General features: G+C 32.0%; 1 protein-coding gene across 6 annotated transcripts in view; it reads right to left on the reverse strand.

Annotated features, from left to right (window-relative positions):
- LOC123694186 (supervillin-like) overlaps nt 1-26,287 on the reverse strand; it is a 147,167-nt gene that overhangs the window by 89,369 nt on the left and 31,511 nt on the right. Inside the window, exon 1 of one of the 6 annotated variants that reach the window (XM_045639539.1) lies at nt 21,947-22,048. The exons of the other annotated variants lie outside the window; for them this stretch is intronic. Coding sequence (XP_045495495.1) covers nt 21,947-22,019 — 73 coding nt within the window. The 5' untranslated portion in view covers nt 22,020-22,048. Of the gene's footprint in view, nt 1-21,946; nt 22,049-26,287 lie in introns of those variants that run through there. 6 annotated transcript variants of the gene reach the window in all.

Raw genomic sequence — 26,287 nt, forward strand, 5'->3', positions numbered from 1 at the left:
ATCATGAATCATAAAAATATTTCATAACATCCCCGTGCCGATACAAACTGATAAAAAGAACCCTCGAAGCGATACGTCTAAAGTCACAGAAGGCTGATCACCCACATTCCCTACAAAGGAAAATCGATCATCGAAGCACGAGACTTAAAAAACACAAGTATCATTTGTCAAATGCCATCATATAATGTGTATCATCCATTTACAATTTAGTACACGTATTTACTGAACAAAGTTTCATCTACAAGCAAAAAGCTTATACGTAGAAATGTGCAAGCTAACGTGGCAACAAATTACATACAACTGAAAGCTATTCGCGAGAAAACAGGTCGATTTACATACACCTATCCGTTTAAATCCAATTCAACCATGAGAAGATTAGATATCTTCTAATGATTTTAAGGCTCTGCTATGCTCTTTCAAGCGATCGTATAATTTATTCATTAATTATTTAGGACTATATCAGGCGGAAAATAAACCATTATTTAAAACTACAGATAACTTAAACAGTATTTCTATTTTTCTTAGAATTTAGAAGCAATATTCAAAAATGTGATTACTGTACAAGATCGACAAAATTACCAAATAACGAAATGCTTCGACAAAATTGCCTAAATGAAAGATTTAATCCTCGATGCGATCGCTTCCTATCGAACATTAAAACATATCAAACGCTCCTGCTTCTATATTTTCCAATCGACCAAGTGTACAATACGCAACTTTTATAAGCCCTGTATACGAAAATCCTTTGTTAATATTACGATTTTACATAACAACGTACGATAGTAAATACCGTTTAACTTTAAGCACAAAGAACTCAACGTTTGTTACAAAAATACTTTTAAACTTTTATGGACAAAGATAAAACTATTTAATTTTATTATATGTGAGATACTGTTACGTTTGAACAGAATCGCTTTGTCTAGAGTAGTCTAGACTAGTCTAAAAATGCTCGGCTGTACAAATAAAACGAGCTTGCGATGGAAAAACAGCGCTCTATGTTTTGCCAACACCTAAATAAATGTATAATGTAGTAAATACCAAATTGTTTTGTGTAAATATTATTAAAATAATTCATCACACATCCATACTTATATTATAAATTCGAAAGTAACTCTGTCTGTCTGTTACTCAATCACGCCTTAACTACTGAACCAATTTGCATGAAATTTGGTATAGAGATATTTTGATACCCGAAAATGGACATAGGCTACTTTTTACCCCGGGAAATAGGATAGGTTTTATCTCGGGAATCCCACGGGAAAGGGAACTATGCAGGTTTTTCTTTGACTGCGCGGGCGAAGCTGCGGGTGGAAAGCTAGTAAAATCCATACTAATATTATAAATGCGAAAGTAACTCTGTCTGTCTGTCTGTCTGTTACTCAATCACGCCTAAACTACTGAACCAATTTGCATGAAATTTGGTATGGAGATATTTTGATACCCGAGAAAGGACATAGGCTACCTTTTATTGCGAAATATGTACCACGGGCGAAGCCGGGGCGGACCGCTAGTAATATATACTAAATAATATTTCCAGTCTCTACTATCATAACTTTTTATGAACCTAATAATAGTCCTAGAGGAATTTCATTTTGTATCACGAACAGAAAAACATTTTATATATTCTATAATAGGTTTGTTACTTATAGTACTTTACAAAAAATCCCAAATTTTAACAACAAACAATTGACTATAACGAGATAGGTATTTTTAACAACAAGCAAATGACTATTAAATTTAACGAGATAGGTATTAAAAGTGATATAAATTAATAATTGTATTGTGATACACATAAAACACGATTAGGATATCATTCCGAGCGCACGTGTATGCAGGTAAATATTATGTTTTACGCGACATCGCTGTGAAGTAAATCAAGTTATAAGCTTATGAATACCGCGAAACCAATGAAAATTGCGTGCTTTATCTAACGCGAAATTATTCACTCAAGTTCACTCATTACGAATTCGTATCCTTTGTTTAAAAACCAATTAAAAACGTTGGCATAATGTTTTTTTTGTTTGTGATGTATTGCCGTTTTATACAGACATTAAATGAATAAAAATGCGATATCGTATTGATAAATATATTATATAGGTAGCTATATTTCTTTTTATTTTTTCTTGTACTTATAACATTCGAGTTATTGAGAAGGTTGTTTTTAATGAGAATTCGTGGAAGAGAAATCACCGTTATTCAAAGAAAAAGAAATTGAAGAAACATTTAAATGCAATTCGAGTGTTGATTAAAATATACCTCACACAAGAAGAAGCTTATTTGTCTAAATAAATTTTTCAATATTACCCAAATATTTGTTAGGTATCAAGTTAACGGAATTTTTTCGCTAAGTAAATATCATGTTAGTTTCAGATAATATTATCTTTCCAGATTCCCTGCGGGAGTATCTTGAGATGAGATTGGCCATCGGATTAGACGGGCGAAACTGACATTCTATTAGAAGCAACTGATTTTTTCAAGGAAATAGATACCTATTTCCAATTAAAAATAGATATCTATTTGGTAACAAAGTTATCGATCGTTTTTTCATTTAATCGATCTATTAAAAGGTTATCAGGACATCTTTATAATAATCAAATCAAGATATAACGAGACGTTAAAACAATTATTCCGTGTTATTATTTTCATTACTTAACCATTATGATTAAAACAATACGCACCTTCGGTAGAACAAGGGCACAATTACAGTTTTTGCAATTTTACAGGAGAGCCATTTTAAGATATTTGTAGTACTTAATGTGGTCTAGCTATGATAATAATTTTTTTATGGTTGTTCTGCTTTGTATGACATAAACTATATACTATATTCTTTTAGGTGTATCGTTTACAAATATTAAAAACTGCTAGTTTTTTTTTAATAATATTTTTTTCTTAAGTAGGTGTACATTTGTGCCCTTGTTCCACCAACAAGAAAATTAATTTGTAAATATGGCCATATCTAAAGCTTTAAGTTAATAATTTTGGAATGATAATAACGTGTTTTTTTTGTATAAATGTTTTATTTTCTTAAACACTTTAGAAAGCCGCAGTACTTTATCACAAAAATAGAGATCAAAACTTACTAATCAGCCATTACACATCTTCAACAATCTGAAACTATTATGTTTCCTAGCAAAATTCTTTGGAATCGCTTTAAAAATTGGAATAATATTATATTAAGATAACAGAACAAGAAAGAATCATAATTCAATTCCTTGACATTAAATAATTCCTCCTTTTTCGTGGCATTTTTTATAAGGCTTATGTATTCTGCCGGAGTGCATATTGATATTGGGCCAGCTTTTTTTGCACGTTTTACATTCCAGAATGGACGGCATCGGCTTTATGCTGGGTCCCCTAATTTATGTATGATCGATTTTATAGGCAATGTGTTCACAGCAGAATAATACATTCCAAAAACAAATTTGAAAAAGAAAAATAATTATTTACGAATAAATATCTTACTAATATTATTATTTATTATGTAAACTCGAAAGTTTTTGAGGATAGATTTGTGGGTGTGAGGGTATGTTTGTTGTATTTTGATTGGCAGTCCTGTCGTTTAAATTTCTAAAAAACTAACTTGTTTTTTTGCTCTCTACAGCAATTATCGGAATAAAATGTTACTTTTAAGACCATGGAGTATAACAAATCTTGGACAGACAAGGGCACAATTGTCTGAACGACTTTGTCCTCCCAATTTTTAAATCGTAAACTAGGCATAAGTGTGACAGATATGGCCTTGTCGTTCCAGAAATCAAAAACATTATAGGGCATATTTACATAAACGACGTTAGCGCTCCAAGTGAAAGCTAGCTCAGTCCCCGCCGATGGCACAACTAACCAATGAGACTTTGTCTCGCCAAGAGAGAAACAAAATAGCGCCAAAATGACAACGCCACTATTTCAATCTGGCTGTTTTTTGTAGGAATTAAACGAATGTCTTTGTCCCTCCAGTTGAAAGGGCCTTTTTAAAGCATTTCTGCATATTTAAGTCATTTTGGCAATTTATGACAATTATGCCCTTGTTCTACCGAAGGTGCGAATAATACAATAGATAAATCACGAACGAATGCACCTGCAAGTTCACTACATAGAAGCAAATATTTCTATACTAATTTACATGCAAAGTCGGGCTATCTTTACCTATATAAGCTATATATTATAGTATCGATATACCTAATATGGTGATTGGTGTATAACCAGTAGGTATTAATTCCGATGTTGTAACACATTTACATAATGAAGAGACGATAAAACGATTCCATTATGTAATAATATTTATTATTGTCTCGACTTTTACACTCAACTTATGTAAACTTTCACCTTATAGGTAGTAACCGTTTGGCAATTTTCGAAATGTGATAAAATGCGCTCAAAATAGCTCAAAACGGTGTGTATTAGTACGCAATAATATTATAGTAAATTATATAGAGTATAATAACTGTTCACGTGAAAACAGTTAATTTAAAGCAACTTGAAAAAATGGGGTTCAGTTTATTTTTATTCTTTACTATCTCTATTATTTCGTTTCTCGATATCCAGACGAATTGCGAAATCGCTTTAATTGGTTCAAAAGAAAACGGAGTAGATATCGGTTATGCAATTATAACTAGCTACTGGACTATGAAGCTTTAGTTCAAGTTACTAAGGGAATAAAATGAATTCATGAACTTAGCTTTGTCACTTATGGAATCTTTGATACCGATATTCTTTCTAACAAGGCTAACGAGGCTTTCAAACAAATCTTAGTCGAAGTATTGACCATACCTTTTGTATGGATTTCAAATAAAAAATTCTCTATTCTTTTATGAAATATAAACCTTAAGCTAAGCAAGTCTTCCAAGAAAAACCTCTTGAGCACAAAAGTATGAAAGACGCAGACAACAAAATAGTAGCTTAAGGGATGTTGAATAAAATTTTCAAGACACGAACGAGTTGTAGAAGTCGCCTCTTTTCTATTTAATAATTTATCCCAGGATTATCCCCTTGAGTCCTCTAGCCTTATTCATCCCACTAATATCATCTTATATTTGAAAGTTCATAGTTTTAGTACTTAAGTACCAAACTGATTAAAGATTCTTCAATTCACAGAGGGATAGACATTATTGGAAGGGTTGGATAAAATTGAATCAACGACATCGTACAAATATCCTTAAATGTAATAGTTTGGAAGTTTGTTACTCAATAAAACTTCACTAACTAGATTAGGATGAAATTTGAAGTAAACAACTGCTTACTGTTTGAACAAAGTACTTATTAGATTCCTATTGAATAAACAAGGATATAAATTGAACTTTTAACTTTTCCATCGCAATTTCATTATTTTTAAACTATAGGTACATACGCTTTCGAAATAGGTCATATTTTGACCATAAAATCTTCTAGGTCCCTAATTAAAAAAATAAAACAATATAATACATATTTAGTATATAGGAAAATGTCTATGTGTATATCACACATTTAAAACTAGACCATATATCAATTATCAATACGAATTTATAAGAATGCAAAGTCGATCCAAGGAAAACAGAAACTTGGCAGCACTGCATTCTTTCTTTAATGCAATCACCTTTATTTTTATCTACGACCAAATTAAATACAATCGTATCTTTAACGTTAATTATATCCGACATTAGTTTCCATATACCTATTTAATCTATTTTAATCTTACTGCTTTCTATCAAAACCTAAACATACATCCACTTAAGTATACAAACAAAAACTGTATCAACGGTTGTTCAGTTCAGTGTGCTAGATTTATTATGAACAGCAGTCTGAAAGCATCATTATGTTAGCATCAAATTGATATACATTTATTCCTTCTTCCATCTATTATCCTGTTTAACTCGCACGAAAGGTATACGGTCATCGCACCAATTACCCCTGATGATAATTCAACCCAATTTAACTTAACCTCAGTCAATCAACCTCGTAAGAGCTTTGATAGCTTATAAAGATATCAACCACCATCGAGGATGCTTATGTTTCGAGTATTTTTGATCAAGAAGATTTTTACCATTTCGAACAAGGAAATATAAAGTAGATAATGACGAAACCGATTAGTTTTAAAGTTTTAAAAATAGAACTCATAAATGACGAAATAATATCGCTTAATATGACCTACTAACGTACGCTCTAATTGGTTTAAAAATAACCTAGGGTCATTGCGCCTGTTCGCGTCCACCTGCCTATTCGCGTCCATTTTGCGGATATCTTTTAGAAAATTCACGAAAATAAGTATACTTTATGTAAAATTGTAATAAGAAAAATTTCCGATAATACCTCAATGTATAAGAGACATGCACACATATTCAAAATATGCCTGCGCACCGCCTATCCTATTTAAAAAAAATATTTAATTTTGGCTATTAAACGAGAGAGCTAAAACGCGCGGGATTTTGAGAAAAAAATAGTGCGCAGGGTCGCGTTTGACGGTAAGTATCTTATTGTTAAATGTGAATTTTTGAATATGTAACTGTTTCTTTGCTTTGCTAACAAAACATGGAATAGTATGGATTATAAATAAGCTTATTTCTTTTACAATTAATAGCTAAAATAAGGTGGACGCGAATTACTACACCGAATTTGTACAACTTCCATTTTGCGTCCACGGTGGGCGCAAACAGCTATACCTATAGTGCATAACAATAGAACATATTGCGTCCACATTGTTTTTCATTACGTAGCAATGAATTGTTTGTTAAAATATGTAATTTAAAATAGATTGTAAATTTTTGACTAAGACCACAAGTTGATAATTTAAATTTTCATTCAAATTAGCAAATTTTTATGCTATTTTTTCATTTTAAAATGGGTATTCTAAGAATGAGACTAGTATTTTTGAGAATGAGAGTCTGTGGTTAAGAAAATAATATACAAAAGAGAAATTTAATTCTTTAGAAACTAAAAAATAGGGTAGGTAGGTAATCTTAATAGAACTGATTATTATTTATTTACATAACGTAACTTTGTTTTTTGTTAATTTTTGGTTCGGGTTTCGAGAGAAGATAAATATAATTAAGTTTTTCCAGTTTCCTTACACAGTGAATTATATTAATAATAATGTTGATTTTAGGGTTCCGAAGTTCCGAACCTAGAAAGGAAAAACCGGAATCCTTGTAGGATCACTTTGATATCCGTCCGTCTGTATGTCCGTCTGCCGGTCTGTCTTTCTGTCAAGACCCTTTTTCTCAGTAACGCGTAGAAGTATAAAGCTGAAATTTATTTTGAATACTCAAGTCTACGGTCCCTTGAAGCAGTGAAAAAATCAAACTTATAAGCCAAAGCAATCAAAAGATACAGCCGTTTATGCTGCCAATTTTCGCAAATTTCGACATTCGCAAGGGAATCAAAATTCAAAACCTACAGGGTACTTTACGTGAACACAGACACTTGAAGTTTGGTGCGAAGCAACGTCTTATAGCACAAATAAGGGAAACATTGAAAAAATAATCATTTACAGTTAAAACATATAAAAAAAGACAGGTTAATACGGAACCCTCGGTATGCGAGTCCCACTCGCATTTGGCCGGTTTTTATTAAATAACTGTATTCGTAAATAAATAATTTATTAAAATCTAATTTTTATTTGCATTTATCTGATAAAATATCACCCAATACATTCTTAATTCCTTTTCTAAGCTGGTGGACGCGAACTGGTCCACGGGTGGACGCAAAAAGGCATTTTTGGACGCGAACTGGGTAAAACGCCAAATTCTGCTATTTGTCTAGATAAATAAAAACCACATGATATTTCCAACACAATTGAAAGTAAATCTTAAAATAGACTATGTAATGAACACGTTACATAAATTTTGCGTTGAAATTTGTTCTGGAACATTTTTATTTTCTCCTTCAGACTTTCCAACTGCACTAAGTGGACGCGAACTGGCGCAATTACCCTATATTGGGGTATATTATGCCTCTGTTCGTATGGGTGAATTATCAAACTCGCATTAGTAGTTCCGGAGATTACTTCGATTATTGTTAGCAAACTTTGTGTTTTTCTAATATTAGCATAGTTTTCTAAAACAAAACAATAAACAAAAACATAATACCAACTCAATAGCAAGCCGGTAATTCTGTAACAATATTTTCTGTAAAAGACTAATGTTACAATATTCGCAGAATAAGATGTTTGTGTAAGAAAGTAAATGTGTTTTCGTTACATCTGAGTCAATATTTGATTTGTTTTAGACTATTTTGTGAATATTCAGTTCTGAGAGACATTATTTTTGTTGTTATATTGATAATTTTTAATCATTTATTTATTAACTATAGATTTATGTTGACTTTATTTCAAAAGAGTTTCATACTTAGAAATTATTTGGAGCATTATATTATGAAATCCAGATAAACATTTATAAAACGTATTTCGGTCGGATAGCAAGTGACAGATTGAGCGATAAATGATAATGTTGATATATCGGAAATTTTCACAAGACTCTCTACGCACTTATCACATTTTACTGAAGAACAAAACAAACTATATATTTTTCCTTATTTTTACTAAATTAGTACGATTAATGGAAAGATAAGCAAACTTCACGATACACGATCTAAATTATTCAAAGTCCAAACCAACCATACTTTTTCCGTATATAACCGTATAATAAGAGACTTATATCCACACACATAACCCACGGTTGTATCGTAATATTCCACAAACAAAACTGCAAGTACCATCGGATGTTTTACAGCTGATCGTCATAAACAAACGTACCTTATATTACTGTAAACAAAGTAGTCAAGTACGAAACCGACGCGTGAGGAACAACTGCATATATTTGGGTACGATAAACCAGCACGTGCATCGAAATGCCACAAAACAGCACACGGTTTCCGTGAATTAAAAATATATGTCCCGTTTTATTTGAGGGCCGCTAATGGTGGGACAGAAGGGCGTGCGTCACCCGCGGCGGTTGATCGACAACTGAGCTCACTGCTCAGCATTCTTCGGCTGTGTTGAGCTCAACTGGTTCGGCTCTCGCAGCGACCGGCCAGGTAGAGATGCAAATTGAGAGCACGTATAAAAATTTATGACGTATTCAAAACATGCAGTGCATACGGTGTCTCCTCTTATTATGAGGCACATAAGTTTCTATTATAGAAATTGTAATCGAAAAGTACAAACATAAATATAATGCCGAACTCTGTCACTTTGTCAATCCAAATTGTCATTAGACTTTAATATCTTAATTTGTAATTACCTTAATTCCTACGTTGACAACAACCTTTACACCGTTATGTAGGTATCAATTTATTGAACGACTGAAGATAAAACTAAGATAAAATGATTCATACCTATTACCTGAAGAATTAGATAAACTTATCCACCGCGACCGTTGTGATTAATATGTAAGGCGAAATAACATTTTCACAAAATAAATAAAAACAGGATAACGCATAAAACAGTAGTTTAAAATAATCTATATCGCTTTAACTTATAACAACAGGTACTAAAAGGTTCATGTTTAGCTTTTTACGCTTTACTGCACAAAGATACGTCAATGAAAGACGTACGTTACCTAATTCAGATTCAAAATAGTAAATTTCACTATATAACAATAAACAAGTTATAACTTATAAGACTTAAAATGAAAAAGTTTTCCGAAAAAAGTAACACATACATTTAACTTGCATTATATAAAACAAAAATGAAATACGGGAACAAAAAAAGTTAATTTCAGAAGCTAATTAGGTAACCGAAATTAATTAAAGTCTGGAACTCCTTAGAGTAGTCTCATTACCTGTATAATGAACTTATAAAAATGTTTATTAAAAATATAGCAGCTATTGTAGTTCGCAGCCATAGAAAAAAGTACCTATATGTATTCATAAAATGGTTAAGTAAATATTTAAAAAAAAATCGATTAAATTAATGAAGATCAAATCGTTTACAAAATACGTTTATTTTTATTCTATAGCAGGAGAAGAAGTATCAAGACCATATTCGTAAGATACGAGTCATGTACATAATAGGCAATATACTAAAATTAAACAGACTATATAAACAAATAAAAATTGTCACTCGAAACTTTTTTTCACACTATAGACATTTAACTAAAAATTATCGTATTTGTACGATAATTATCGTACGTATCGTGCGTCACGCGACATGCGCTACACAGACCAAAAAGTTTGAGACGATGTAATAAAAGTTTCACTTTAAAAACTTTAACTCGTAAAAAGGAAAACGAAAACAGGCTCACTTTTTTCGTTATTTTTACAAGAAATAAACATTTAAAGATCTTTGTTCTAAACTAAAAAACATCTCAACACGAACTCAATTATTTTTAAACACAGTTATTATTTAAACACGTAAACCAATTCCATTTAGTTAACCTCATTGTGTTTCGGATTTCCATATATGGAGAATGGAAATGGAGTGCCAGAAAAATTTGGCTTAATAAAATTTAATAATCTTGTTTTTTCCTTGTTTTTCAACAAATTACAAACGTAGTGTGATGTAAGGGCATTTATATTTCTCGTTTATAGGTACGTCCTCATTTTAACAAATCGATTTAAAACGTCTACATTTTTGTACTTTGTATCGTAACCTACCTACTATTTGACAAATTTTAACTTGATGGTTTAATTTGGATGCGTGTGAAGACAGTGGCGTATCAAACAAAAGTCGATTATTTGCACTAAATGACTTCACATTTATTCGGTTACGAGTTACGACGTGGATAATAAGTGAGAAACGGATTTCATTTTATGTTATTTTTACAGTCGAATCTTGGGTTGAACGGCGAGGCGGAACTAGTGTTAGGTACCTACCAGCTCTATGGATCACAAACACACGCTCACACACACAACGTCCATGTTTTGCAAAACATAGTTAATTTAATGCATTCATACAAATAATTATATACAGTAACGCAAACTACTTTTCCTGGAAAGCGTTAGGCGTAATGTAAAGCTTTCTATTTAAATACTAGATCCAGGACTTGTTTTAGCTAATGGAGAAATTGCTAGGAAACAGTACATTACCTTCATGTATATGCAAAGATTACCTACTGTATTCGAGTACCTACCTGACTGCATATATTTTTTATATGTGGTACAATTTGTATCTTAAACATTGTACAAAATATCTCTATATTTTATATCTATTTTTATACATATTAATCGAAACAAACAAAATAGGTACGTAATATTTATCGTGACAAACTATTCAAGCTAGACTTCAAAAAGTTACCATTTACGTTTAAAAATTCTCATTTATGTTACAAAAATAGGTGTTCTTAGAGAAAACTTCAATTAATATTTTTTTGCTGGCGGTACATTTCCACGAAAGCCTGCTTTTAATTATAATCAAAAGCAAAGAGAACGTACGCCACCTTTAAGTTATAATATTATAAAAGAACAAACATTTTGTTAATATCAAATTGAATAATTATAAATCAAATATTATTTGTATTTAATTACTAAATTATTCAATCAAGTCGAGCCTAGTTTGCTAAACTGTCTGCCTTAGAAACTCAATAGTTTACTCTGCAGAAAAGCCAATAGAATTACGACAGAATTGTATTATTAAGTTATTATTTATGTAAATGTAAAATTATACAGACTTACGTTTTCAATACAAATTAATAATTATAATATATTTCTTTGTATTTAACGCATAATATTTTTATACTTCTTTTGTGATTTCAGCTTTGTGTCGAAGGCTAGGCATTATATCATCACGCTAAGACCAACAAGAGCGAAGCCACGCGGGTGAAACTGCGGGGCGCAGCTAGTTCCAACATAAAACTGAGTACATCAAAGAGTCAAACTACATCATACAAGTTCTAATAAATAATATGGAAGTGGGAACTCAGAAAAGACTTAGGTGGGATATACCATGACATTATTACACATATGGATGAGTCGCTCGTATGACTACAGCCTACAGCGGTCGCTTTCATACCAATTGAGTTATAAACTTGTATAGCTGATAACACAATAGCGGGATACATTTAAATAATTGAGATAATAAAACTAAGGTTATAGCTGTAATTTACTAAGCGATAAAAGTATTTGGATAATACATAATTTGTTCATACAAATTTCAAGGTAGGTAATAATGACCATTAAACATCCCGGCTAGTACTGTCTGGTCGCGATAAGCTTACCTTGAAACTACCAATATCAGGTAGGAATTATTATCATTCATTGAGACAGTACTGTAGGAGATAAATCATAAAGGCTTCAGTGTTAAAAGGACACATGCATATAATCTAAGACTAAATAATTTCACTATATGTTAACGCCTAAGAAACGTGGTATCACACTAAAAGCTTTCCTTAGCTGGAGTCTCAATAACATTATTGAAACATCACAGAACATTAATATAAATATCAAGAGCAAAGAAAAATAATAAACCGATTACAGTATCCTTTCAACTTAGAAATCTTATCTAACGTAAATTGAAACGAGAAATTAATTTCAAAGTTTACTCCTGCAGGCGATCGTTGCTTCACTTGTTTTTAATTAAATATAGTTTCTGAGAATCCGTGTTACAATTAACGAGTAATCTACAATAAAAGGTCATGTTATCTATAACTTATAAGTTACAAAATATGTATCTAAAAGTCAAAAAATTAATCAGATTTTAATTAGCGTTATCACATCATTAAAATCTGATTATGAACTGTCAAAACTTTGATCAACCTTAAACATCTACAGGCAGAGCTGGGATTTAAACTAGTATAGATACATAATGAGGCATATAATATTTAGACGTGGACGTGGAGTGCGATGGAGTGATTAATTTTAATTGCGAGGGCCGGCTTTCGGCCGTCGCAGTACGATTACGGTCGAATATGTAAACATTATTCCACTGAAAATAAAACGACTAAATGGACATCATGAAACGATTTAAGGCTTATTTTCTCTGACATTTTATTTTTATTTGAAAGGGACATTTATTTATCTATTTGTAAATTCGAAGGTATTCAACCAATTTAAGAGTAACCAAAACGAGACGAAAGAATTTCTATTGTATTTTGATAATGTAACTGTTATTTACCTTAGATTATTTACGATACTTTTAATCCCGTTTTTTTTATAACTCGAGCAACGTCAAATTAAGTTCAATAGTAATAAGTTAATTCTAAGAAAGTTAGATAAGGATAATACTTACTTCACACCTTTTTATACTTGTTTATTTCATACTCAACTTATTAGTTATTACCAAGGGACCATAGATTAAATAACAGCAGGGCAGATTATTTTTATAGGCGCAATAAAATACTTAACTTCCCCACTTATAAAAAAAGTATTCGGAACTATGAGGTAATATGAAAAATTATTTTATCCATTGTTAACTTATAAAACAATACAAATTCCATTTCGCTTCTTCGACTGAGATATTTACGCAAGATCGTTTAAACCTAAATTCATATATCATATGACACAGATCTTGTATGTATTATACTAGATGGAATCAGAGTACAAAATTAATATGAAAAAAACAAACACCGAATATCAGCGTAGGAGACGCTCTAGAACTTACTCTATGATTGATGCTTCTACATGAAAAAGGTACTTCATTACATAGTGTCATACATTAATAAATTAATATCTATAAAGGTGGGGCGATTTTTCATTGTATTTTAAATTTACATCAGCAATCTATCCTAACATAAAACGGTCAAGATCAAACAAGTAATGCATACATCCTATAGTTCGTTTAATTTGATAAGCGCTTTTCGCTTAATCTGCACAAATAAACTGACACATTGCATTTGTGCTATCTAGTAGCACCAATAATCTTCGACCACAACAAATCACATGCAAGCATAATCCCCGATTTTAACACGGCTGTATTAAATGGAACACCGCTGTTATTATTTCAGGAATGCCTCGAATATTTTCAAGCTTACTTGATAAAACAACCACAAATCTAAAGGATTTCTAAACTCGCACCCACGTCACTGAATGTGAAAATTAATTTTAGTTTGAAATTCTCTACCTATATAATATTATTATACCTATATGCGATGTATTAAACGTAATCCCAATAGACTACACCACTACACCAGAGCAACAATGTACTATATTGCAACGAAGAAGTAATATCACACATTTCGCTTAATTACGTTATATTTATAGCGTAATAAAGAAGTTGTACGGGCATCTACACTCACAATTCCCTGGTCTAGGAAAGCCGTTTTTACATTATTATCGCGTATTCAGTAAAGATCTATGACTCCCGAAAGACCTAGAACTTCGTTCTAGTTCAGAACTTAAATAAATAACGTGAGTATCGCACAAACAACTTTCATGGTGCAATGTATGAATGTCGAACATGCTCGTTAAAATTGGGTCAAGCTCGCATCGGGACGGTTATCATACAGTCACAGGAGACACGACGGTAGTGATTATATGAATTTACAGTACATTTGTTAGCAGTTAATGAGGTATTTCACTAAAATCACAACACAATAGCAAAGCAAACAAACACCAGCTGATAGAATTACAAAATCTAAGCCCAAACCTAAATATCCTTAATCATTGTAGCATTCGAGATTATCAGATACAATATCTCGATACAAACAACTTCCTGACATAATTGCAACATGAAATAATTTACCCCGGTGCATGCTAACGGCACGGCCGGGTCGTTGGCCGGCGAAGGCCGTAGCGATGGCGTGTGACGTCACCGCCCTATGGAAAATTGAACCATGACATTCGGCAGTATTTTCATAACAATGCCTCCGTAGAATAGGACCAGAATTCGAGTGAACTTTAACGTTGTTATTATAACCTATTGTTATTGTTAGCATTGTGAATATTCCATTTTACCTCAAGGTGTAGGCGCTCTACTATTTCCACGTCCTTGTAATTTATTCAGTATTCAGTATAAATATAGTTAAATATTTTATAAAAGATGAGTGTTTAAATTGAACTTTGTCTTAACCTTTTTTATCAGGTATTATAATAAAATTCATGAACATCAAGATGCCTTTATTAGCTCAGGTTCCTTCCGCTGTTAGGATAATTTTCTCAAAAAAAAAATACCTACCTACGATGTTCCATACATCTTTAATACACCTAATGCAAAGTTAGTTTAAAACAAAGACAATAAACCAAAACTGGTAGCACGCGCGACGCTATCAACAATTTTATGACGTCTCTTATAATTTCTTTGTTCGTGGTCGCTTCGAGACTTATCTCCTAAGACCGTGGAGTCGCATCGATTCGCAATATTCAGCGCAAATGCATCCATGTTTCGCTATATTGGAAATGAAATACACTTAGATAAATCACAACATCCACTCGAATGCGGCTGCCATTCAAAACTGGATTTTTAGCGATTCGTTCGTCTAAAAGCTGTGATTGATTTTCAAAAATTGGATTGATAGTTCACGCTTGTTTTGATTTGACTTGTTGACGAAAGACACGGGTTCAAATCCCGCCTCGTGATCGATTGTTTTTATTGTTTAAAAATATCTCACCCCACTGTTTATCAAATACCTTTTTAATAAAATTATTATAGTTTTACCTTTTGTTGGTACTACTCACACAATACCGCAAGCTAAAGTTAGTAATACTATACACGAGGAATAATCCGACACCGAAAAAAGTCTCTGTTGAAACATTTAACAACTTATTATAATATTAACACATTTAATTTTAAATTGAATTTCGAAGTGCCTATATTCGAATTGATAATCCAAAGTGGCAATGGTTGATGCAATATAATTGGTATTTATGTAGTATTGAGCAATGCAATGGTACTAAATACCAATAGTAAAACTCGAAATAGCTAGTTGATACGTCTGCAGTTAAGATATTCCAAGTATTCAATATTGTTGTAACTTCTTGTAAAACAAGACTGAGATAAGATTGCATTTCTCAATTTAATCTTTGAAAATAAACTAATTGATCTCTAATATTAAGATTTTACATTTTCTACTCCAAAAAACAATTACTTATCAAAATCGAAATCGGAGAAGCAGCCGAGGCAGAATAAACGTTTCAAACCTAAAATGACATTATTTATTACTAAATATTACATTAACTTACTTTCTTTTTATTTTCATAGTATTCAATATTCGTGCTCATTCTGCATTTAATAAAATTAACACTTAAAATCTATCACATAGTAGTTCTAATATATCAAACTATACAAAAGAGTTTTCGTCTAGACTGATCATATATAAATTTACAAAGACGTGTCAGTCTGCAATCAATTTACTTGAGAATCATATTACAGCTTGCTGCTGCTTTTGCTCGCTGTATTTACATTTCACTTATAAAGGTTAACTTATTTAATCCGCATGTATTAAATTTCATAAACACAAAATAAATGCTAAAAATATTCTCTATTCGGCGTTAATATTATAAAATCAAATTCATACTTTAACTTGCGCTGAATTTATTCTGGATAAAAGTATAAAACTATGCTACATTAATCGTGTTTGTAACAAATTTTATTAAGTTTGGTCATAAAGTTATGTCGTAGGTATCATTCAAGTAAGAAACGAGAGAATTGGTAAGTCAAAGCTATCAATAAGTACGTTAAATCTTTAAAAAAATATACCAAAGAATAATACTAATGTCGTAATAATTCTTAAATAACAAGTTAACCCAACTTAATAAATTGACCCAGACATATCGAATGATATCTAATCATACTAATACATAATATATCTAACTTCCAGCTTCAAAGATTTATTCAATACATATTCTAGAAAGTCTACAGAGTAATATGGCTCTGAAGAAAATTATTAAAAGGAACTCAAAGGTAAAATGTAGTTGAAAGGCAGTCATAGTTAGTGCTGATTTACACAGGGTCAGTAGACAAGTCAGTCGCGATAGTGACTTTAACTGTTTACATAGACTTCAAGCCTCTGTACTGACTTCAAATCTGTTTACACAGGGTTTTTTTTCGGGTCAGAACTTATTTGCCTCGAATTTGTAGTCTGTTACTGACCCTGTGTAAATCAGCACTTACGGCAGTACTTTCTAATCTTAATAACTTTGCGTCTGCTTAAAATATTAACTCAATTTATTAGATTCAAATTAAAGTTAACCTACCCTACAAATCTGTACTAATATCACAAAGCTTGATTGATTGCTTGAACCCAATTATTCCGAGAACTTTTGGGTACAAATAAAAAAAAATATTTCAGGGTTGGATAATAACTTGGAAGCTCATAATCTTCCTCTATAAATGGACTACCATTTATCGAGCTGGATTATGGACTTACAAGTTTATAATATGCCTTTACTTCACGAATCTGTAGGAGGAAAGCATAGATGAAAAATGTTGAATTTTATGCAGAATTTAGAAAATCAATTTTTCGAACACCAATCTCACGGGCAGCTGTACCCGTAAACATAACCTCTGATTAACTAAGCACGATAATAAGTAATATAAATCGATTTTAATTGCCATAAGTAATTATACAAGTCCAATACAATATTATAGCGTGTGGACGATTACCCTAAAACTAAAAAGAAAGCTCCATTGTTGGATTTCCAAAAAAAAAATAAACAGACATCAAAATCAACAATATTAAAGGAAAATGGCTAAAAGCGCGGTTTCAGCCAGATCATCACACCTGTCGAGTTCATCGAACTCCCCAGCTGCTGTTGAAATCATTAACTTTTATTAGACGTAGGATAAAATAGAAATTTAATATGCAAAGCTTTCAAACAATTAAGCCGCGATACTGTCTTGGGATCTTAAAACTCTTTCATTACAAAATTTAAGCATTGTAAATTGAAACCCCAATTTGATAAAGTAAAGAGTAAAATCGTTGCGTAGCTGAAGACGTAGGTTGTATAACTTTTATTATTTAAAAAAAATGTCCATGAATTATACAGGATTTTAATCTAAATTTAAATGAAAACAGTACAAAGTTTTTATAGCTATACAGCTGACAATGCATGCACTTGGAAAAGCTTTTGTTAAAGTTTGAATAACTTATTTCCAGTTAGTTTGACTGGCTAAAAAAGAAACTTTATTAAGGTCATTTTATAAAATGTTACATAGATTCAATGTGGTTAAAATAATGTAGTAAAAAATTCAATTTGCCCAAAATTATAACCTATAACTAAAGAAACCATCGTTCAAATATCAGGCCTTTTTTGTAAAAAATTCTATTTTTATATTCAGCCAATTTAAAAATGTTGTAAATCTCAATTCAAATTGAAGAATGTTGTAAATAAACAACCATTAGACAAGAATAACTCCAACATGCTACTTGGTTTATAATTAAATGATAATCACGCGTACACATGTATGTTCCTCCCTACCTACCTTAAAAAAAAATGTATCCATATTAAACACGTGCCTGACGCAATAAGAAGATAAGACCATCAAGACGCTTAGCGAATGCGGTCCTCACTCAGGAACAGGACAGTAAAAGCAAACAGCCCGTAAACCTTAGGGAAACACTCCACTCAGACACACTAGTCACTAACGTCACACGACGGTGTTGAGCTGATTTTAGTCTTGATAAATGTACGTAGTACATAATAATATGACGAGATGTAATCTGTGTAGAAGACATTGAAAGGAATACTTTCCATAAAGATGATATCAAAAGGTTCTGTGGATATAAATACAAATGAGGAGAAATGTTTAAGTATATAACACAATCACAACTTTAGTTAGGTATTTATTAGTCAAACATAAAATCAATAGGAAGTCCGTCGATCCGATAATTTAGGTACATGTTTGTGACTGACGCGTTTCAAAACAATTTAATCCAGAATGTTTGTTGAAAACATGATGGTTCAGTTACACAATTAATTCCAAATGATGACCAACTAAGTGATTACCTCCGAAATACCGACGAGATTATATAATTACCTACCTATCCAGCCTACTTGAAAAACTATACAACCAATATACACAACAAAGCACATTCAGAACCATCGCTCCACACTCAAACATACGAAAGAACGTTTAAAATATGCAATTTTCACCGTCGCACGCCGCTCCAGGGAACCGGGTCACCTACATCCGACCGAGGACTGTTGAGATGGTAAACGTCACTGAGCGCAACCTTTACCTGGACCCGTTTAGCTTTTGGTGCATAGTTAACGCGAATATATTATAGACGTCATTGTTTGGTTATACTTATGCGTAATTCTTTGAAGCATTAGAACTTTAGAAGTAATAGAATGAAGGGCAAGAAAAGCTGCGATATGAAAAGAAGAAGCGGAAGACACTTCTCTATTTTACTTGATCCAACTTTATATCAAATCGTGATATATTAACATCAGATAGGTAATTATTTTGGAACTGGAATTCCTTATTGTTAAAAGGCGTATAATAACGGTAGGTACTAATTATAAAATTGGCAATGAAAAATGTTGTCTATTACAGCTGTAACCAAACCTTTGGACATCGAGATAGAAAGCAAAACAAACTCCGCTATCACATTGTATGAATAGAATATATTATCTTGATACACAATTAACATTCGCAAATTGTAAGAACGCATAACATTCACGACACAGCCAAAACGGATATGACTTCATTATTCTAATAAGACATCTAACGTATGGCAGCTTCATAAATCAGCCATTCGCCATAATATAATGAGAACCTTCTAGAAGGCGGCCGAATATTCATTTATACATAAATATTAAGAATTCAACGAAAACTTATTCTGCAATTAAATTGGAGCGAAACTTTTCGAGTCCCTTTTGAAATTTACGAGAAGGCCTACAGTAGAAGCACTGAAGGTTCCTTTATAGAAACAGCATTAAAGTTACTAATCCTACATAAATCGAACGAAGGATCGAAACGAAATGAACCATACATTACCAATTTGCATCACAAGTGTGCTAGAACAAAATACAATCAATTTTCAACACTACGAGTTTGGTGTTTGTTTAAAATTAAATTCTAACAAGCAATTTCAGCGCTGATGAAACGAAACACTAATTATAGAAGCAATCTATACGATACGACACATCAAGCCATATCAATTTACGTGACATATTTGAATATAGCTCATAGCGAGTTTAATATCTATTTTAATGTAACGCGGTCGCGACCCGGTTATAAACATCTGGATGGTATAAACAATGAATGCATAATAAAAAATATGTACGTTGAAAAGAGGGTATTTAAATGCAGATCAGATTAAATATTAACGAGACATCTAAAAACTTGTATGATCTTAATTCACTATCGAAATTTGATTTGTATTTTTTCTATGTTCTTACATTATGAAAAAATAACAATAGCTGTAAAATAAATACAACTTGTTAGTGTTATAAAGAAATGACTTGTTATACCATCTTGCTTTGAAAGGCAAAACACAAAGGAGACTCGCCTTCAGTTGGTACCTACTACTGCATTTTAATATAATCCTAGAGAAAATATTTTTCGTAGAATTATGTTCATATAAAAATGAAATGAAATCTGACGAAATGGAAATCATCCACAAAATGGAAAATTCTAGCATATCTTAAATGTTTATGAATTAAAATCTATGAAATATTGTAAACTATTTTTCCATATGATTAGTGTTGTTATTCCTTATGAATACTACCATACCTAATTTTACCCATAAAGCATGTATGCATGCATGCTCACAACTACCTACATAAATCAAAACGAACGCATCAGGTGGCCCATCTACACCTCTGCTTGCTCAGGAAAAAAACGCTCCTAAAACTAATCTAAAACGCGTTTCTCTTAAGCCTCTCTAACTTCCTCTGACCACAATAATGAACAATGTCACAAAGTAATTACAACTTCCCAGTCACCAAGTTGAAACCTTAGGCCTACATATTTCAGTGACCTCGAAAACTTACGAGTTTCAGGTTCGACCACGTGAAAATTAACTTGACACATTTCCCGAGTAAAACATCGTTAGGAATTCTTGCGGCAACTTGCGCAAAGTCTGAGTGAATTCGATATTTATAAGTTTTTACTTCGTGTAGGTACATACTATTGAAGTAGGAACTTTATGAACTCATTAGTTTATGCAAGCAGTGAATTTGATACTTTCAAGTTTAGACATTTGGTTATATTGCAATCATCACTACTACTTTCAGATTCGATAAAATATGGCATATCAATCTATCATACCACTGCTTAAAACGCCCTCAATTCGTCAGAATTGCGTAGAAAATATCATAGAATATAATTTATACTTTTATTTTGTTATTTTAGTAAAGTTTTGTTTACGATAAGACAACGCGTCTAAATATATACATGAATGTTATCGAATAGCAATTAATAGATTACTGTTCTAAAATAGTATGTCACGATGAGCATAAAGTCAATCTCAAATTAGATTATTACAAAGTTTAAATAATGAAATATGCATAAATAAATTTTTAGACTGAATTTCCACCCATTGCCATAAGTTGTTACCTATACGTATTATACATATATCTTTCAATTTTTACATAGTACGAAAACAATTTGTCATTATTTTTAATCATCCTTCATAATGATTAAAACAAAATGAACATTTAAATCTATTGATGAAAAACGATTTAAAGTATACAGCTCTCATACAAATGTTATTAAAAGTTTAATCAAAACATGAAATGTATTACATTTTATGACAATACACTTAGGAATTGTTTTGCGTCAACCCTCCATCACAATAATAACTAAACTACAATAACAGTAAATATGAGTGCTGATATTTGCTTTAATATTGCTGTTTCTAGATGTATCATGAATATAAAACGACCTTCGATCTTACAGATTTTTCACGCCAATAAACAACTGAAATTTTGAATCTTTAGGTAGGCTTAATTAAATTTAGTAAACCTGAGACTCAAAGGCAACACATGGTATTTATTTTTATTTTGATATGCAAATAGGTACATATCGGAATTTATCTGTAAATTAAACATTAAATAAAGATTTAATATAAATAGTCCTAGTCCAATTCGTCTACTGATAATTATCATAAAAACAAAAACGATAAAGCTGTGTTGAACGAAACACAAAAAAGCAACTCACCGATACGATAATAACACCGGCATATTAGCACCAAAAACACGATCCACGACACCACAATCGGACAGTCTTGCATTTTCACCGCACATTAGTAAACACACAGATAAAAACCTTTAGCAAAACTAAGGAAAATCCTCGACAACAGCTATCCAAAGCAAAGCAAAGCGTGCCTTTGTTTTCTTCGCACTGTACGTATGTGGGTAGACGCAGGTCGATGTCATCCGCTGACACCCAAGATATGCGTGTGCCCGCCGTTTGGCACATGCGCGGGAGTTGCGATCCAAACGCTCTATAGTCGTGCAATTAGCGACTCCCGGAAAATGCGATAAATAATCACAAAGTGTGAAAATTTCGAGTATATTTTTTAACTCGCGATTGAATTTTTTCCATCATTTTGAGTATTTAAGATAGATATTTACATCGTAAACGTCGTTAGATACGCGATGTTTAGGGCTATCTCGATACGATCATCTAATCGACTAATCAACGCGCGCAGCGGACTCGGAACGTTGACTGACGCGCACGCGTCTAAAGTTTACACTACGAACATGTGTACGGGCCGCACAATGCTTTCGTTAATGATAACTAAAATAAAACCACCTCCCAAGGAGGAGGACAAAAACCGATTAAATTCCCTCTCGATCGACAATTATAGTGACGGCGAGATAGCAGTGTCGATGAACCGCTAAGGAAATAAAATTGTTGTGAATCGCATCCAGCGGCCATTCATCGCGATGGCGGATGCGGAATTTGTAAACAAAACCACGGTATTACAAATTAATTGCACTTAAATCTGTTTGTATTAACATTCCGGAATCGAATACCGTATAATAAATAAACTGAAATAAAATACAAGTAAAGCTATCTATTTTCAAAACTTAATATCTAGTTCTTTAGACATAAAAGTTATAAAAAGCTGTACATTACTTTTACAAAAAGCATGATCAGTGAAGCAGATACACCATAATCGATGTTACAAATTACAAAAGAGGCGAAACAATACAGCAGTCACGAATTTCAAACTTTTTGTTGCCTTTGTTTCAATACAAATGAACTTTAATGTACTGTAAAAAGCGGGCATTCGGATCGTTCATCGTATGTTACCTTCGCTATGGCCAGGAACGAATGATGATTCATAGCTGGCTTCATTCTCTTTTTGTTCTATTAATGCATACCAACTACTAATCTTTCTTCATGAGATGTACCTTTAGGTATGTATGTAAAAGAATTTGTTCAAAATTAATAGCAATTAAAATAATAAAAAGTTGTAAAAGATAATTTTAGAAAAATGTAACACTTATAGTGGAATGCAATTATTTCTCATTCAGAAAAAATACTAATATAAACAAATCCATCTGAAAAAGCAATCATTTCTACATCAATCCACCTGCAAACATAGCTGAAATTTTGTAAATATCGCATTTAAACACTGTGTATAACTACCACGAAGTAGATCGCGTAATTAGTGCGGTGTACTCAAAGCGCTATTTATTTAAAGACAAGCTCAAGCAATTAAACTAAATCTCCAACAATTAAACGAGCCAAGAACGAAAGAGTAATCTGCTAACCGCTGAAACGGGCACGAAAAGATCCCCTTTGATGTTCGCCGGGAACGCCTTTGAGATCGCTCTAGTAAAGCACTGGTAGAAATACTTAAGATTTCACTGTTGTGTGTAAACTTAATTCATTTAAAAAGGTTTGATTTACTACGAATTTATTTTATTTAAAGAAAAATGTTCTGAAACGAATTTAGGGCAGAAAGTTCGAAATTGTTTTTATTCTTCAGGTTATTTAAAAGTAGGTTAAAATTTATTAAATAAATTAAAATTAAAATTAAATAAATAAAAATTTAAGTTATTGAAGATTTATTTCCATTGCTAACAATTATATTGTACTCTATTTAACCTTTTGCGGCGAATTGATATAAAAATTTATACCTTATACATAAAAGTAGCAGTAGCAAAATCACTGTGATTTTTGAGCTGTGAAAAGTCACAGATAAAATAACCGTGATTGCCACTAAAACGGGTGCATTACCCCCAGTTCACACTCGACAGCGTGTATTTCGCTCTATGAGTTCATTCCTAACATTTAGGTGGCGGAGTGGTCGTGTATGAATAAGTAAACAGTTTTGCAAAAATAATTTCGTGGGTAAACTTATTTGCATACCTATTTATTTCATGTTATGATATGAACATATAAACGAAACGTAAATCAAGCCTGGAGCTAAGAAACTTAATAATATTGTTTATGAAGTAGATAATCAGTTCTATTTATTGAATTATTGTCCGGATGTGCTTTACGAAAAGAACAATTTAAAAAGTAATACAAAAGCTTCGAAAATACTAGAAAACTAAGATGGACATTTGTTACAAAACATCGATTTGACAAGAAAAACTACCCCGTAAAACGAAGTCATTTTAATATCAGAGAGCTTGCTACAATATACATTCATATTAAAAGTTAGTTCATGAATAATACAGAAGATCACAAACCGCAGAAACAGCGACTACAGCATATCTTCGAACGGGAAGTCAAAACCCACGGGAAATCCACCGAATAAGACTTAACTTAAACATATATTATTTTATATAATATCGTTAATATTATAAAAAATACACACACCGCCCGCGCTAACTCATTTCCGGCATCTTGCAAAATATACTGGCATTTTCCGAAAACCATTCAATTATTATTGAAGCCATTAAAATTCTTAAGAAAGATTGTTTTTCCTTTCTTTTGCTATTAATACGATTCCACACATTTCATTGTGTTGTCGTATAAGTATTAATAGTTTTAGAACAACAATATAACGTCCGTAAGATATTTTGTATTGTTTCAGTAAGATCAACGAACGCATTTACACATTTGGATACGTATTATGACGAACAACCTGTAGGTATTTAACATCTTTGCAAGTATTTCAGATGATGCAGAATAAAGGAACGTCAACACATCTTCAATAAGCCAAGTATCGTAACAAAATTGAACCCTTAACTACAATATATGTACCTAATTTGTTAACTTAACATTCTTTGAAACTTGTTCATAGTAAAATACGATATTGTTTAATATCAAAATACATCCTTACTGAAACGAAATTATCTTCAGTGTTATTTACCTGACGTGCCGCAGCGCCTACACAAAATTCTAATGCCACTTACACCGTACACCTACGTAGCTTTTTATTTACAAAATTAAAATTATATTCAACACAATTTCCACGAAATTTTGAAGGATCGCTTTATCGACGTCATGTTTAATAATGGTTATTAACATTGTATTTGTATATTAATATGTAAAAAATTACGGCTAACGTTACGTCAAGATATAAGAATAAATTCATATCTTCATTGTCAAATGTATTATGAACATTTTTCCTGGCTATTCCGTACCCTTTTCTTCTTTGCCTCGATTAAGTAATAATGTATATTAACTAACATTTTGCTTCATACATCGGGCATTGAAATTTGTCGGCACCGATCGAATCGATCTCAAAAAAACTAACTCTCAAGCTAATACATGCCACTTGAGCGACAAACAATATATTTTGATATCAAAACAAATATATATACCCCAATGTCCTTACGTAACAATAAGCTCGCAAAGGTTACTAAAACTATTCAATATCGTTAAACTAAATAGGTCGGGACCGTCACCTCGCCGGTCGACCTTGCACCGAAGGTTCTGGAGCGAGCATGCATTTCCCGAGAGTACCACAAGGATTACTGAACGCTCTTCATAATTTATATGTGCATTTTCATTGAAAATTTTACGGCACATTGTTTCTGTTATAACATTTCATTTTATTATTATTTACCTACGTAGTACCTACGCAACTAAAAGATATCAGGGTGAGTCTTGGTTGATGTATTTATTTACTTCTAAAGATTATAATACTTAAAACGACGTTGTAAATTAAAGGTCTAGCCTAGGATAAGATAAATTCATTATCTTTTAATAGCTCGTTTAGTTACACCACTCGATTGTATAATTTACCTGTAAATTATAATTCATAAATTACGAATTTATAATTTATCTGCATATTTATCCCACCAGTCTGTATTTAAATTAATTGTGCTACTGGAAACGCCAATTTTATAATAAATGTAATCATTTTTGATAACAATCTCTTTAAATAGGAAGTAACAATAGCTATCATTTATTTCCAAACGCAATAACTTACCTTTCGCTTCGAAATTGTTGGCACAATAATTGTATTACATATTTTCTTTATTAAGCCAATTAATCTATAAATTACAATCCTTCCAACTGTTAACTAGCTACCAAATTTGCAAACGATCGGCATTTTAGCCGTGAAAGCGTAACAGCCAATCAAGAATC

This window comes from Colias croceus, chromosome 9 (genome assembly GCF_905220415.1).
Source record: "Colias croceus chromosome 9, ilColCroc2.1".
NCBI lineage: Eukaryota > Metazoa > Arthropoda > Insecta > Lepidoptera > Pieridae > Colias > Colias croceus.